Source organism: Apis florea, unplaced genomic scaffold (assembly GCF_048593485.1).
Source record: "Apis florea isolate Af1SG1 unplaced genomic scaffold, ASM4859348v1 contig_2897_pilon, whole genome shotgun sequence".
Taxonomy (NCBI): domain Eukaryota; kingdom Metazoa; phylum Arthropoda; class Insecta; order Hymenoptera; family Apidae; genus Apis; species Apis florea.
The window spans coordinates 787,480-798,048 of NW_028256665.1; the positions used below are offsets into that span (position 1 = coordinate 787,480).

General features: G+C 23.5%; 3 protein-coding genes across 7 annotated transcripts; 2 read left to right on the top strand and 1 right to left on the bottom strand.

The window, feature by feature from the left end:
* The first annotated feature begins 1,691 nt into the window (after positions 1-1,691).
* LOC100863426 (putative ATP-dependent RNA helicase DDX10) lies at positions 1,692-5,306 on the top strand. 2 transcript variants are annotated; one of them, XM_012491623.3, is made up of 12 exons: positions 1,692-1,906; positions 1,972-2,163; positions 2,235-2,507; positions 2,671-2,792; positions 2,879-3,080; positions 3,160-3,322; positions 3,396-3,579; positions 3,679-3,855; positions 3,932-4,149; positions 4,232-4,428; positions 4,513-4,934; positions 5,037-5,306. In XM_012491623.3, the coding sequence occupies exons 1-12, from the start codon at positions 1,811-1,813 to the stop codon at positions 5,167-5,169; spliced, it is 2,379 nt and encodes a 792-aa protein (XP_012347077.2). In that variant the 5' UTR covers positions 1,692-1,810; the 3' UTR covers positions 5,170-5,306. The 2 variants fall into 2 exon arrangements, with proteins under 2 accessions (XP_012347077.2, XP_086763587.1); XM_086907461.1 differs by having other exon boundaries at positions 1,766-1,906; positions 2,003-2,163.
* Idh3g (Isocitrate dehydrogenase (NAD(+)) 3 non-catalytic subunit gamma) lies at positions 4,964-7,669 on the bottom strand. 2 transcript variants are annotated; one of them, XM_086907462.1, is made up of 3 exons: positions 7,544-7,669; positions 7,213-7,441; positions 4,964-7,067 (listed from the first exon to the last, which is right to left on the bottom strand). In XM_086907462.1, exons 2-3 carry the CDS (start codon positions 7,426-7,428, stop codon positions 6,129-6,131), a joined length of 1,155 nt encoding a protein of 384 aa, XP_086763588.1. In that variant the 5' UTR covers positions 7,429-7,441; positions 7,544-7,669; the 3' UTR covers positions 4,964-6,128. The 2 variants fall into 2 exon arrangements, with proteins under 2 accessions (XP_086763588.1, XP_086763589.1); XM_086907463.1 differs by having other exon boundaries at positions 7,513-7,572.
* LOC105736552 (chromobox protein homolog 5) lies at positions 7,621-10,562 on the top strand. 3 transcript variants are annotated; one of them, XM_012491629.3, is made up of 4 exons: positions 7,621-8,295; positions 8,703-8,799; positions 9,088-9,322; positions 9,405-10,562. In XM_012491629.3, exons 2-4 carry the CDS (start codon positions 8,704-8,706, stop codon positions 9,629-9,631), a joined length of 558 nt encoding a protein of 185 aa, XP_012347083.1. In that variant the 5' UTR covers positions 7,621-8,295; position 8,703; the 3' UTR covers positions 9,632-10,562. The 3 variants fall into 3 exon arrangements, with proteins under 3 accessions (XP_012347083.1, XP_086763596.1, XP_086763597.1); XM_086907470.1 differs by lacking the exon at positions 7,621-8,295 and adding an exon at positions 8,399-8,576; XM_086907471.1 differs by lacking the exon at positions 7,621-8,295 and adding an exon at positions 8,409-8,610.
* Positions 10,563-10,569: the final 7 nt, after the last annotated feature.

A 10,569-nucleotide genomic window follows, 5' to 3' on the forward strand; every position in this document is an offset into this window, starting at 1 on the left:
GCTTTTTTTTTTTTTTTACTTACTAATGATAGGTTTTTCATTCATTTGTGTATTAGATCGCATATATTTTTATATATACGGCTTTCAGAATAACCATTCCTCAACTTATAACATGATCGAAACATCTAAATAACGTGCAATAAATGGATAATTATTGTAAAAATATGTCTAATTTATTTGTAATCGAAAGCTAATTTTAATCGTATGTTCATGAAACAAAGAAACAATATATTATGTATATATATATATATATATATTGGTATATTTACTTACATGTACAACGTCCAAACATACGTTTATAACTCTAAGAATATCTTTTGCATATCACACATCATATCACACATCATTTCCGTTTAAATTATAATTAACGTATCGTTTTCCTTTCTTTCATCTTACAAACATTTAACGGAAATATATTTTGCCGGTAAGTTAGGTGACGAGTGAAAATTTTTGATCAGTGCCATCTCGCGTTTGGATCACCGAAGCTTCGATTTGTTATTAGCATAGCAGAATGTGCAAGGAGGTATGCGAAGTCATAGACAAAGAGACTACTATTGTGAGAGAAAGATAGACAGCATCCCCCACCATTTTGAAAACGTAACATAGAAAATTTATTAATTATTCTTCTTCTATTTAAAATTTCGACACTTTTAAGCTCTCATTTTGAAGCTAGAACTCCAGGCAACTTTCTCGTATCAATTTTAACATAAAATTGTTTATAATTAATTGTATATTAATAATTAACGCATACGTTAATAAAATAAAAATTAATGAATTTTTGCATATGGCGTCTTTGATTTGAATGTATAATATGATATAATGTGTTAATCTTTAATAAATAATTAACTAAAGAGAATTTGATATTAAAATTGTTACGAGAAAGTTGCCTGGAGTTCTAGTTTCAAAATGAGAGCTTAAAAGTGTCGAAATTTTAAGTAGAAGAAGAATAATTAATAAATTTTCCATGTTACGTTTTCAAAGTGGTGGGGGATATTGTTTATCTTTCTCTCACAATAGTAGTCTCTTTGTCTATGACTTCGCATACCTCCTTGCACATTCTGCTATGCTAATAACAAATCGAAGCTTCGGTGATCCAAACGCGAGATGGCACTGATCAAAAATTTTCACTCGTCACCTAACTTACCGGCAAAATATATTTCCGTTAAATGTTTGTAAGATGAAAGAAAGGAAAACGATACGTTAATTATAATTTAAACGAAAATGATGTGTAAAGAGATATAATATGCAAAAGATATTCTTGGAATTATAGATGTATTCGAAAAATATATTACATATGTTATATATAAGTAAATATAAAAATGACAATTTAAAGATGTAAGTACTTAAAAGATAAATATAAAACATATTAAATTTCAAGAAAATATCATCTGCTCTTCAATTATATTCTTATACAAACAAAATTTGAATAAAAATTATCATTGTCAGAAAATTCGATTTTATAATAAAAAAATATAATCTGAAAAGAGGTGGCATGCAAAATTTCTATGAAATTTTAAAAGTTAAAATTTATAAATAAAAAATTTATAATTTAAATAATTATTTTTATTTATTTAGATTTTATATATTTCCTTTTTTAATATATTTAAAAAATATATAAATCCATATAATATTATTTATCATGTATAATTATTGTTTAGATATTCATGTATTCATCTATTTCTTATTAATAAGAAATACTAGTGAGTTACTAGTGTCTACTAGCTATTGCCACGTGTTTTTACTGCACATCACGTATAAACATAACCTCGTAAAAAGCTTATATCAACGTGTTTCAAGAAAAATTAAAACAATGTCAAAGAAAAAAAAAGTCAAAATTTATAGAACAAAAAAGAAACAAGTATCCGAAACACAAATAATTGCAAATCTACAATCAAAATATAATACTGTAAGTTCTAATTTTCTTTTTTAATTTTGTAATAATGTTCTTACATAAAGTTTACATGTTTACAGATTGATGAAACAAAGGTAACAAAATTTACAGATCTTCCACTTTCATCAAAGACCTTAAAAGGATTAGCAGAAAGTAATTATTTTGAAATGACAGATATTCAAAGACAAAGTATTGGATTAGCATTGCATGGAAATGATATTTTAGGAGCAGCAAAAACTGGCAGTGGAAAAACTTTGGCATTTCTTATTCCAGTAAAAAATTTAATTAAATTTATGTAACAAAATTAATTTACAACAAAAATATAAGTTTTAAATTATTTCAGATTTTAGAAATATTATATTGCAAACAATGGACAAGATTAGATGGTCTTGGGGCACTTGTTATTACACCAACCAGAGAACTTGCTTATCAAATTTATGAAACCTTACGAAAAGTTGGTCAATATCATGATATTTCAGCTGGTCTTATTATTGGTGGAAAAGATTTAAAATTTGAAAAAAGACGTATGGATCAATGTAATATTGTTATATGTACTCCTGGTCGTTTGTTACAACATATGGATGAAAATCCTTTATTCGATTGTATAAATATGCAGGTAAATAAATATAAAAATATAAATAAATTATTTAAATGAATATAATATGAATTAAATATTAATTTATTAATATAAATAAATAATAATTAATATTAGTAAAAAAACAACATTTGATATATATATATTTATATATATATTTATTTTTTAATTTTTGAAATTGTAGCTGTTGATATTAGATGAAGCTGATAGATGTTTAGACATGGGTTTTGAGCAAACAATGAATTCTATTATTGAGAATTTACCTCCAAAACGACAAACTCTTTTGTTTTCTGCAACACAAACAAAGTATATATATTTAAAAGTAAATAAAATATAATCTTTATTTATTTTTATTATATTTATTCATATATATTTGTTTTAATTTATAACAGATCTGTAAGAGATTTAGCCAGATTAAGTTTAAAAGATCCTTTATATGTATCGGTACATGAACATTCTAAACATATAACACCTGAAACACTTCAACAAAGTTATGTTGTTTGTGCTTTAGAAGATAAAATATCAATGTTATGGTCATTTATAAGAAATCATTTAAAACAAAAGATTATTATATTTTTTTCTAGTTGCAAACAGGTATAATATAATATAATATAATATTTAATATATATGATTTAATTAAAAATTAAGAGTAATTATAAGATTATCTTTTAAGGTAAAATATATAAATGAAATATTTTGTCGATTAAGACCTGGTATAAGTTTGTTGGCACTTTATGGTACTTTACATCAACTCAAAAGAATGGAAATTTATGAAACTTTTTGTAGAAAACAATTTGCAGTTTTATTTGCGACTGATATTGCTGCTCGCGGATTAGGTAAATAAGAAAAATTTTATATGAATATTAAGAAAATATAAAATTTAATGTTTATAATTTAAATAAATTTTAGATTTTCCTGCTGTAAATTGGGTTATACAAATGGATTGTCCAGAAGATGTAAATGCATATATACATCGTGCTGGTAGAACAGCAAGATTTCAACAAAATGGTGAATGTTTATTAGTTTTGCTACCTTCTGAAGAAAAAATGGTACAGAAACTCAAAGAACGCAAGATACCAATATCTATGATACAGTAAGTTAAAATTTATTTTCTAAATAAATAATTTATATTAGTAATATTTTATATATATATATATATATATATTTAAATATCTAAATAATATTTATTTAGAATCAATCCAAACAAATTACAATCTCCACAACGTAAAATGGAAGCATTATTGGCACGAGATGTTTCATTAAAAGAAAGTGCTCAAAGAGCATTTGTAGCATATGTAAGATCGATCTTTTTAATGAAAGATAAAGAAATTTTTAATGTTCATATATTGAATACTGATTTATTTGCAAGGTAAAATATAAAATATATATAATAATTATTAAAATGCTATCGTTTTTTCATTATTACAATTAATTTGCATTTTCAGATCTTTAGGTTTAGCTATACCTCCAAGAATTCGATTTCTTCAAAGACTGGAACAAAAAAAACAATTAACTACTGAAGAAAACAAACAAATTATTTCTCATAATGAGTTAAATTGCAATATAAATGAACAAATAAATATTGAGTATTATAATCATAATGATAAAGAGAAGGAACAAAAAAATATATCTCAAACAATAAATCTAAATGATTTTACACTTGGTATAAAAATGATTATTGACATTTGTCGAATTATATATTTTTTTTATATATATATATATGTAGTATATTCTTTTTTTCATAGATGATAGTGATGATGATGATATATTAACTGTGAAACGAAAAAATATAAATTTTGATGATATACCAGTTGCTATCAATGATAAAGAGGATGAAACTTCAAATAAAAAAAAAACAGTTACAAAAGCTGCTGTTGCTAAAAAAATTCTTCGAAAAAAAATATTACCAAATAAAAAAATTGTCTTTAATGAAGAGGGAAAGGTTTGATTTTGTTTTCGTTTTAAAATCATAATAAAATCAGATATAATAATCACATATATAAAATTATAATATCTTATTTTGTAGGAATTACTAAATCCCTCTAAAGTTAAAATTTCCGAATTAGCAAGGCAATACGAAAATGAAGAAGATTCTGGTATTAATATAGAAATAGCTAAACAAATATTACGCGAAGAAGATAAATTTGATAAACAACGATTTAGAGAAAAAATAAAGGAAAAACATAGAGAAGAAAAACGCAAATTAAAAGCTAATAAGAAAAAAGAAGATGATACAGATGATGAAAATGAAATTGAAGATGCTACAAAGGATTATAGTAGTGATAATGAGCATAATGATCCAGATTTATCCTGGTTACCAGATCCAGATAAAATTTATGGCAAACAGCAAGAAAGTTCTAAAGAAATTTTAAATATTTCGGAATCAGAGGAAAGTGAAAATGAAGAAGAAAGTGAAGAGGAAAATGAAGAGGAAAGTAAAATACATAGGTACACATTTTAATAAATAAAATATTAAATACATTAATCTACAAAAATATATTTGTTTTATTTCTAGCATGATTTTAATCTTTGGTAATTTTATACTTACAGACCATTTAAAAGAAAACTCATAGTGCAAAACGAATGCAAAATGAAAAAGAAGAAACAAAGAACATCTCTTAAAACAGATAATACAGACTTAAAAGCATATGAGGAACTAGCATTACAACTTCTACAGAATTAATATAATTAACTTATTATATGTAGATCAAGATTTTAATAATTTGTATATATTCTATAATAACAATATTGTTAATAATATTAAATATTGTTAACTATAACATTTTTATTCAATTAAAATAAATTAAATCTATTAACATATTTTATTATAAATCATTTCTTTAATGAATTATCATTAGAACAGAATTATTAAAGATATATATATATATATATGTATATAAATATATGTGATAAAAAAAAGAATTCATAACTTTTAGGTACTCACTAGAATTTTTGTTAACATTAAAGCGAATAACTTGTTCTCTTTGAAAGATACATATTTATTTATGAGATGTCAAAAATCAGCAATATATTCTGTAATCAGAAAAAAAGAATAACGATTGATTCGCTTTCGAATCAACTTTCGAACAAATCATTTATTTTTGAACGAATTAGAACAAAAAATTGTTTATAATTTTGAAAATTTTAATTTTTTGATTATATTTTTATTAAGATTTTTTTTTTTCATAAGTATTTTTTTGATAAGTATTATCTATTTATTAAGTTTAAGTTATGAACCTCTTTTTTATCATTCTATAATTGCAAGAAAATATTTTTAATGAGATGTAAATAAAAAAATTTACATCTCAAACGCGTCTTTTAAAAGTAATTACAATATTTAATCTGCAATTTTTAAAATGTACTTTACAAACTTTAATTCAATATATAGAATATTATATTACATAAAATATTACTATGTTACAGGTATCAAATTTGTCACTTTACTTAAAAATTATTTTATATAATTTTGTGCGATTTACGCAATTTAATTGTAATCTTTTTTAAGCAAAAAATACAGTTACTACTACAACTGAAAAAATATTCAAATATTGTATCAGATAATGAAATATCTCTTCTAAAAAGCAAAATTATATGTATATTTCTATATTATATTAATTTTTAATCTGATATATCTTATCAGTCTTAATTAGATGCTATTTTAATATGATTCATTATCGTATCAATAACTTCTCTACTTGTTGCTTGTCCACCAAGATCAGGTGTATGAACACCTTGATTAATAGTTTTGTTAATAGCATTCTGAATTAAAGAAGCATGATCCTTATGTCCAAGATGTCGTAACATGTCAACAGCAGCATTTAACATTGCAATAGGATTGGCAATATTTTTTCCAGCAATACGTTTACCAGTATTACGAGTACCTGGTTCAAACACTGTGTAATGATCACCAAAATTTTTACCTGCTAATAATCCTGCACCACCTAATAAACCACATACTACATTTGATACAATTGCTCCATATAAATTAGTTGTTAATATAATATCAAATTGATGTGGATTGGAAACCAATTGCATACAAGTGTTATCAATAATCATGTCATTATGAGTAATATCTGGATAATCTTTTGCAACTTTTCTCGATATTTCTAAAAATAATCCATCAGAGAGCTTCATTATATTTGCTTTATGAACTGTGGTAATTTTTTTTCTTCCATTTCGTTTAGCATATTCAAATGCATATCTTGCAACACGTTCAGAATTAATACTTGTAATAACTTTCATACTTTCTACAACACCTTTAACACTTTCATGTTCTAGCATAGCATATTCCCCCTCAGTATTTTGTCTAACAATAACAATATCAATATTTTTATGTCGCGAATTTACTCCTGGATATGATACACAATGTAAAACATTTACATAAAGATCTAACTGATTTCGAAGAGCAACATTTCTAGAAAGTACATCAGCTTCTGTACTACGAGTTTCAATGTTTCCTTTTAGTGCTACACCATTTCTACGAATTGATGTAATAGCATAATCTAAATCAACATTGTCATTTGCATTTGGATCAATTTCTACATCTTCAAAATCTACTGGTACACCTGCATATCTGAAAATCTGTAAGAAATATATAAAAAATTATATAAGATTTTTTCATTAATATACTATTAAAAAATTTAATATTTAATTGTAACAGATGAAATAAAAACATATACTTAAAAAATCATTTCTTATTAAAATTATATAAATATTGTTTTTGTACCTCTTTTACATAATTCATCAATTCTGGACCAATTCCAGCACCAGGTAAAAGAGTAACTGTATGTCGTCCTCCATAATGAGCTTTTGGTATAGGCATTACTTTTTTAATAGTTGGAGTTTTATGTTGTATTTCAAATGCAGAAAGTGAAGCACATCTATGAATTTGGGATACAACAGTTTTTGGACGTAAATATTTAACGATAGATCGGGCAGCCATTTTGAGTATTATTCTATAAAATAAAATTTAAAAAAATAAATAAAATTTTAATATTGTACATATAAATTATATTTTATCACATACTATTACTTTGCAAATTCTATTTTAACAATACCTTGAAAGACCTTGCCAACTCCAAATTTTCAGCGCCGTTTAAATCACAACTTTTATAGAACGGAAATTTAATATTAAATTTTAGATAATAGTGCCATCTATTAAAATTATTTTTAACATCACATATAATATTAAAAGTATTTTCATAATAAAAACAAATATTTTTTAATATAATTCTATAATAGTTTTTTATATAAATAGTGTATATTATATTACTGTGAATACACAAAAAATTTAAAAATACTTTTCATTTAGTTAAATTATTTTTTTGTAAAAATTAATTTTAAAAACAATTACTTTACACCATAAAATATTAATAAAAGCACCATTTTAATTAAAAGTCAAAAAGTTATATATTTTATTTTATTGACGCTTATTACATTAAAATTATTAAATAAATATTAATCAACAAAAAAAAAACTTAACGTATAAATATTTCAAATTTATAAGTCATGACATTCCAAAAAAAACTATGATAATAAAAATATATACTTTAATATTATATGATTGCAATGATTATAAAATTTTCTATATTTAATTACTATTTATACAATTAGAACAATCTCAGGATATCTGTACATTAAATAATAAATTAATTTTTCAATGTCATTCACAATTTAATATAATCTTTTTTTTGATTTATGTTGGTCCTTCTGTTATTTTTCGCGGCAACGCGGTAATAAGACGCTAAAGTGCTAGAAATCCCGCCGCGTTGTTCGTAGTTATTTCTTGTATTTTATAGCTATTGTCTAAGTAAGTACATCAACTAAAAATTATGATTTAACAGACACAATCATAATAAAACGTAATTCAAATTTGTGTTATTTATTTCTAAATTTTCAAATAAATTTATAAGAAAAATCTTTGATTACTTCCCGGCTATCGTACCGCCATTTTGCATCATATTCATCTTTTAGTATCTTCAAAGCTTTTTTCTTATAAAATTATGATGTGTATTATCATTTTATATTAAAATAATTTTTTTCCAAAGTTATCTTCATTATCACTACATTGTTTATCTAATCTAATCAATTGTAAATCTAATCAATTGTACTACTTATTTTAATTGTAACTTCATTTATATTTTTAACTTCATTTGTTATTTAGTTTATGATTTCTATTTTAATATTTTTTTTCTGTATCATAAAATATATTTGCAGAATGAGCAAAGGAAAGGATTCATCCCCTGCAGAAACTGCAGGAGGAGAAGAATTTAGTGTTGAGAAAGTTTTAGACAGGAGAGTAGTTAAAGGAAAAGTATGTAATTTCAATACATAAATATATATAAATATATATATACACACACACATACACGCACACACACAGTATCTGAAAATAGTATGCAAATATGCAATATATTTAGTTTATTTAATAATAATAAATTTAGTTTTTTAGATTTTTATGTAATTTCCTTTCGATCTTATATAAATATATTATATAAAAATTGATTAAAGTTTAAACTAAACTTATTATAGTATATATCTTTTTATTTTTTTTTGTATAGTTTAAAATAATCATTCATTGATTGTCATTATTATCATTCAGGTTGAATATTTTTTAAAATGGAAAGGATACTCAAATGAAGAAAACACGTGGGAGCCAGAAGAAAATCTTGATTGTCCAGATCTAATTGCACAATTTGAAGAACAACGAAAAAAGAAAGAAGCAGCTGCAGCTGGTAAACGATATGAAGACAAAGAACAAAAGAAACGAAAAAGTTCAAGTGGGCCTTTACCTACTCATACTAAGAAAAAAGTAACTGAAGAAAAGAAACCTGAAGGTAATATTTGTTTTTGTTTTTAATGTATTTAAATAATATACATGTAACACATTTTTAACCATTATATTTCAATTTTATGTAGGTTTTGATAGAAATTTGGAACCTGAACGTATTATTGGTGCAACAGATTCAAGTGGAGAATTAATGTTTTTAATGAAATGGAAAGGAACAGATGATGCAGATTTAGTTCCTGCTCGAATTGCCAATGAAAAATGTCCACAAATCGTAATAAAGTTTTATGAAGAACGATTGACATGGCATAGCCCTGCTCATGATGAGGAAAGTTCAGTAAAAGCTGATGCAGAGTAGCGTTCAGCTTTCCGATATACATACACAGCACGCTTTAGGATATGTCGCATATAACAAAAAATAGCGTGTACAAAATGAAAAATATGAAGATTGATTATTGCACAGTAATAATGTTATCAATTTTTTTTTAAATAATTATTGATGAACTATTAAAATTAAGTAAACAAACATTAAATATTTCTGTCGTTGTTAGTAAAAAATAATTTACAATATATAATCTTATACTTCCATAAAATGTATACTTTCAATTTTTTTTGCAACTGTTAATTTTTATATTAACTAGATGAAAATTGATTTTTATTGTTAATTTAAGAATATAAATTCAAAATGTAAATATAAACAAAAGAGTCAAATGTATTAATATAAAATAGAATTATGTATGTATTCGAATGTAACTTCTTTAATATTATTTCATTTATACGAAACGATTTAATTTACAATTAATCGTTTCATACTCGATAGATAAAAATGATTATATATTAATTGTTCCAGTTGCAAAGAAATTGAAATTGAAATTCGACTTTTTTTTATAAAATACAACATGACAATGTACAGTACGTACAGAAATATGAATGAAAAATATTATCTTAACATTTTTTTAATCTATAAAATTCTTTAATAATAAAAATATTTAAAAAGAAAGAAAAATCTATTTCTACGTTTTTGAAATTAAATCTTGTGTAATAAATGATTTAAAATCTCTGTTAATCGTGTCTAATAATAGTAAGTAATTTAAATTATCTTTTTTTATAACATTTAGTACCAATAATTCATATTATAGATTAATGTTTTCTTGGTTAGTAATTATTAAAAAAATATTTTAGTATATAAGTATATGTGTAGTTTATTAATTTGTAAGAAATATCAATTAAAAATTCATTTTTTGTAATTTATAAATATCTTGATTAAAAAAATTCATATAAAAATATAACAATTTT